General features: G+C 43.2%; 1 protein-coding gene across 1 annotated transcript in view; it reads right to left on the bottom strand.

The window, feature by feature from the left end:
- LOC107119628 (centromere protein J-like) overlaps positions 1 to 4,961 on the bottom strand; it is a 41,236-nt gene that overhangs the window by 26,487 nt on the left and 9,788 nt on the right. Inside the window, exons 4-5 of the mRNA XM_015422164.1 lie at positions 3,977 to 4,076; positions 1,003 to 2,377 (exon numbers count right to left, since the gene is read on the bottom strand). Coding sequence (XP_015277650.1) covers positions 1,003 to 2,377; positions 3,977 to 4,076 — 1,475 coding nt within the window. The remainder of the gene's footprint in view (positions 1 to 1,002; positions 2,378 to 3,976; positions 4,077 to 4,961) is intronic.

Below are 4,961 nucleotides of genomic sequence, written 5' to 3'. Positions count from 1 at the left end.
AGATCAGCCAATATCATAATGCCCCTATATAAATCAATGGTGCGACCTCATTTGGAATATTGTGTGCAGTTCTGGTCACCACACCTTAAAAAGTCTATTATAGCTTTGGAAAAAGTGCAGAAAAGGGCAACTCGAATGATAAAAGGGTTGGAACACTTTCCCTATGAGGAAAGGTTAAAGCACTTAGGGCTCTTTAGCTTGGAGAAACGACGACTGAGGGGTGACATGATTGAGGTTTATAAGATTATGCATGGGATGGAGCAGGTAGAGAAAGAGGTACTTTTCTCCCTTTCTCACAATACAAGAACTCGTGGGCACTCCATGAAATTGCTGAGTGGTCGGGTTAGAACGGATAAAAGGAAGTAGTTCTTCACCCAAAGAGTGATTAACACATGGAATTCACTGCCACAGGAAGTGGTGACGGCTACAAGCATGAACGGCTTCAAAAGGGAATTAGATAAGCATATGGAGCAGAGGTCCATCAGTGGATATTAGCCACAAGGTATAGATAGGGGCTCTGGGGCAAGTGATTCTCTGTCTTCTTGGTGCTGGGGGGGGTCAACAGTGGGAGGGCTTCTAATGTCCTGGCCCCACTGGTGGACCTCCTGATGGCACCTGGTATTTCTGGCCACTGTGTGATACAGAGTGTTGGACTGGATGGGCCTTTGGCCTGATCCAACATTGGCGTCTCTTATGTTCTTATGTTCTTATTTTTACACTGACTAAAAATGTCAAAATGATAGCCCAAAATAGCAGATACTTGGCACTGACTGAATAAGGAATAAGGAAGATTACGAATAGAGAAGAAGTGTTATCAAGAGACTCTGAGGTGGAAGGACAAGGGATTAGCTTCTAACAGAGGTCAGTGTGAGTTGGAATGATGGTCTGCAGGAGTTCCATCCCTTCTTCAGATCAAACTGCGACAAGAACACAAATCACTGCTTGTGGAATGTATAAATATGTAAAAGAAAAGGTCACCATTGACTTTGTAATAGACCTCACCTGGTGCAGCTTTCTCATCTTCTACACTTGCTTTAGTCTTGAAAGCAGGGAAGAGGCTGGCCACAAGATCCCTTGTCAAAGAAAGGGGCTGCAAACTGCATTCTGTACTGTGTCTGGCATTGCCTTTCCTCCATGCCTCAGGTTCTCTTCCATCCTCTGCAATTTCTGAGGGATGGAAGGTAGACTTCCTAAGAGGAGAGTGAGTCTTTCTGCCTTTCAAGCTGCCAATTCCAGTGCTAGACTCACCGCTGCTGCTCGTGATGACAGAGGCTTCCTGTTGACCTGCTAGTTCCTGAACAACAAACTTCTTGGCAAGGTATTTTCCATCTTCAGGTCCACTGGGCGCATCAGTAGCATAATCACCATCAGAAAGATCCAAATTTTGATCTGTGTTAGTTGCTCTGTGGGTGCTGGGCCTTACAGGGTACTGACAGCGATGAAACTTGGGTTCATCACTATCAGTAGATGTGAAGTCTGAATTGCTAGAAGGGGGACTTCTACTCCAGCTGCCAGCAGCACCTGCACTGTGGTGTTGCTTTCTACGGGAATTAGCTGTTGTGGCTGCCTGCTTTCTACTTGGCTTAGATGAGACTTTTACTATGTGGTCATTGACCTTCTTAAACCCAGGGCCACTTTCCACTTTGATCTCCAAACTTCTGTCATCCACAGCTAGAGCAACTTGGAGCCTGGAGTTCTGATTTACTAGATCAGTTTGGTTTTCTTCCAGGTTCTGAACCTCAGAGGTATTCAGTGAAGCTTCTGTGGGCCATCCTGTTACTTGTGATCCACTGTCCTCCAAATTCTCCTTATGCCACACTGTAACTTTAGTGTCTACAGATCTACTGCTATCCCCATCTAAATGGTCTTGGGAACCAGGACATGACATATCAGTTTTATCATTCTCTTTTGCCTTGATTTCACTTATTTGTTCATGATATTCCTGGGGACATTCAGTGCAGTTAATCTGAGATTGTACATCAGGCTCTTTTTTGTTTACCGTTTCTTCACCTTCATGACCACCAATGTTACTGCTTCCCTCTCTTCCTTCTGGTCTTTGTTCCAGACTATTAAATTGACATTTTATATCCTTGGAAGTGATACAATTTGCATTTTTGTCATTCCTGACTAGCACTGTAGGACTACTGACTTGCCTTTTTAGTTGTGGGTGTTTTCCCAATAATTGTTCAGTGTCACTGTGGGCAGGCCATGCAAAGTGATTCTGACAATCAAAGCTGACTCTTCTGAGAAGGTTGGTTTGCTGTTTGCCAACGTTCTCCTTATTTTTGCTGTTTGCCAACGTTCTCCTTATTTTTCCCAAGCCTCCCTTATGTTTCAGGAATAAGTTCTGAGCAGCCACTTTAGTCTCACAGGAGTTCTAAAAGTAATTAAATGATACATAAGCAAGGTGTGAATTCCAGAACTTTCTAAAGAGAAATTCTGACTCCAAACTTCCTTTGACTTTAACTTGCATTTTCCCCTAAACCATTTAAGTATCACTTCTACATTCAAATTATAATCTAAAACCTGATGTGCCAAGTGGCTTGCCATTCTTTTTGATAAAGGAAGATATCTCACATGTACATAGGAATTTCTCATTGCAGACATCAAGCATTTCTTCTCTAATAAAAGAAGGGACACCTGTACACATTTTGGATCAGACACCATGTGTTTCTCATTTGAGTGCAAGTCATGGATTGTAAAGTAGGGTTGCCAACTCTGGGCTGGGGCCTAGGAAGGGTGGGGTTTGGGGATGGGAGGGACCTCAGAGGCATATAATGCTATAGATTCCATCCTTTAAACCAACCATTTTCTCTAGGGGATGTGATCTCTATCATCTAGGTATCAGTTGTAATTCTGGAAGGTCTCTAGCTCCCACTTAGAGAATGGCAACCCTATCAACCCGCCAGGCCTTTAAGTAGGAGCCGCCGCCACCACTATTCCACCTCCGCCTCCTGTGCACTGTCGTATTACCATCATGATTGTTTGGTCCCTACGGGGGGAGCGAGGTGCCTGGGCACGGATTGGATGATAAGATCTCAGGGAGCTGCTATGGAGGTTAAGATCTACCCATCTTGGTTAAATCTGTATTGCAAATTTGTTACTGTATTTTATTGCAATTTATTGTTTTTAAATTATGTGTTTATTGTTGTAACCTTAGCACAGGGTGCCCTTGTCAGCCGCCCTGAGCCTTCGGGGTAGGGTGGGATATAAATCCAAATATAAATTAAATAAATAAATAAATAAAATAAATCAAAATCACAACAAGTTTGTATTATTCACAAACTATTAAAGTCAGAGACAAAACCAATTTTAGGTGGGGAGCATAGGACTGTCTCAAACAAAAATATCTACAGGCTATTCATTTCCCCCCCCCTTTTATTTGCTGATTGTAAAAAGAAAGTGATAAGAGAATGTCATTTGGAGGGAGTGACTATGCTGTAACTTTCACACATATATACAGTGCAGTTACCACTGGAACTTCTGCCATCAATTTAGTATCTTTTTCCCAGTGATAATTCTCTAGAAAGGTTAGTTAATGTTGGGCGATCAAGCATTAATTTACTTTAACTCCTAACTCACCTTGCAATGGAGATAACCACAGAAGACATATGGACAATTTTGCTTTACCTTTTTGTCTCCCAAAGCAAAGAATTTGGAAATAGCCATTATCTCATTCCCATCTGAAGGATGGGAACAAAACTTGCTAGGACAAAATTTGCTATGAACAAAATTTGCTAGGAACAGAGGAGGAAGATCTTTGAAAAGGCGTTTTACCACAGAAAGAAAAGAAGCAGAGAAATTACTATTGGTTCCATAGATACAGGTGGACACTGACACACACTGACAGTGTAAATCGAGCAAAATCAGACAAGTTTGCACAGAATAGTGGTTGTGTATCTCTAAAATCTATTATTCAGAGTCCCCTCAAGCAACAGAGTGCACTGTTTTATTAACACAGTGTACAGTATGGTACCTTCTGTTTCTTCTCCGGTCTTTGAGAATCTACTTTAAGTTGTTCCTCAACAAACTCGTCAGACATTTTCTGTCTTGCACCAATTTCAGGACTGATAGGTCTAAGCAAAAGAAGGCAGTTTTGAATAAAACAGGTGATCATCATTCACTTTTACAGTTCATTACAGTTAAATCTTGTGAAGTTACCATCAAGTTTTAGGAAGAGAGTGGTAATCTCTCCCTTATAATAAAAGAGTTTTGGGTGCCAAAGTTCTAAAATGCACTCCTTTAGTGTTAGGCTGAAAAAACTGCCACTCGGAAGACACTGGCTGGGTTCATTGGCTGCTTTGTGCAGTCCCGGCCAGCGTTCCAAGGTCATTTACATATGGAAGCTGATTGGACTACACTCCATTCCACACCTGAAACTCCCCCCCCCCCGCAAGGCAGTTGGAATTTTCAGTTGGGAGAGGAGAATGATGTCAGCTGCTCCCTAGGCAGAGGCTGTGTGTGGGGGGGGGGGTTGTAAAACTTAAGACAGACAGGCAGATAGGGTTGCCAACTCCAGGTTGGAAACTTCCAGGATATTTTAGGGATGAAGCCTGCTGAGGGTGGGATTTGAGGAGGAGGAGGAAGAGGGGGACCTCAGACAGATACAATGCCATGCTGCCCACACTCCAGACAAGCTGTTGCCAGTCTCCAGGTGACAGCTGGAGAGATCTTAAAGCTTTGGTGCTACTTCAAATTTCCCCAGGAGCCCAAAACAGAGAAGTGTTTTGGAAAATCTTGAGGAATTGTTTGGTGCATTTACGATGGGGCTCCTGGGGAACTATTGTTGCCAATCTTGGCCCAGCAGCCATCAAACCATTCTCTTCAACCCCCTGCTGTGCAGCTGACTTCCCCCTAGGGTTGCCAATCTCCAGGTGGGACCTGGAGATCTCCCACTGCTACAATTGATCTCCAGATGACAGAGATCAGTTCCCCTGGAGAAAATGGATGCTTTGGAGGGT

This window comes from Gekko japonicus, unplaced genomic scaffold (genome assembly GCF_001447785.1).
Source record: "Gekko japonicus isolate JY-2015 unplaced genomic scaffold, Gekko_japonicus_V1.1 scaffold347, whole genome shotgun sequence".
NCBI classification, from domain to species: domain Eukaryota; kingdom Metazoa; phylum Chordata; class Lepidosauria; order Squamata; family Gekkonidae; genus Gekko; species Gekko japonicus.
The sequence above is the reverse complement of the archived record's forward strand: the minus strand, read 5'-3'. Positions and strand labels throughout refer to the sequence as shown.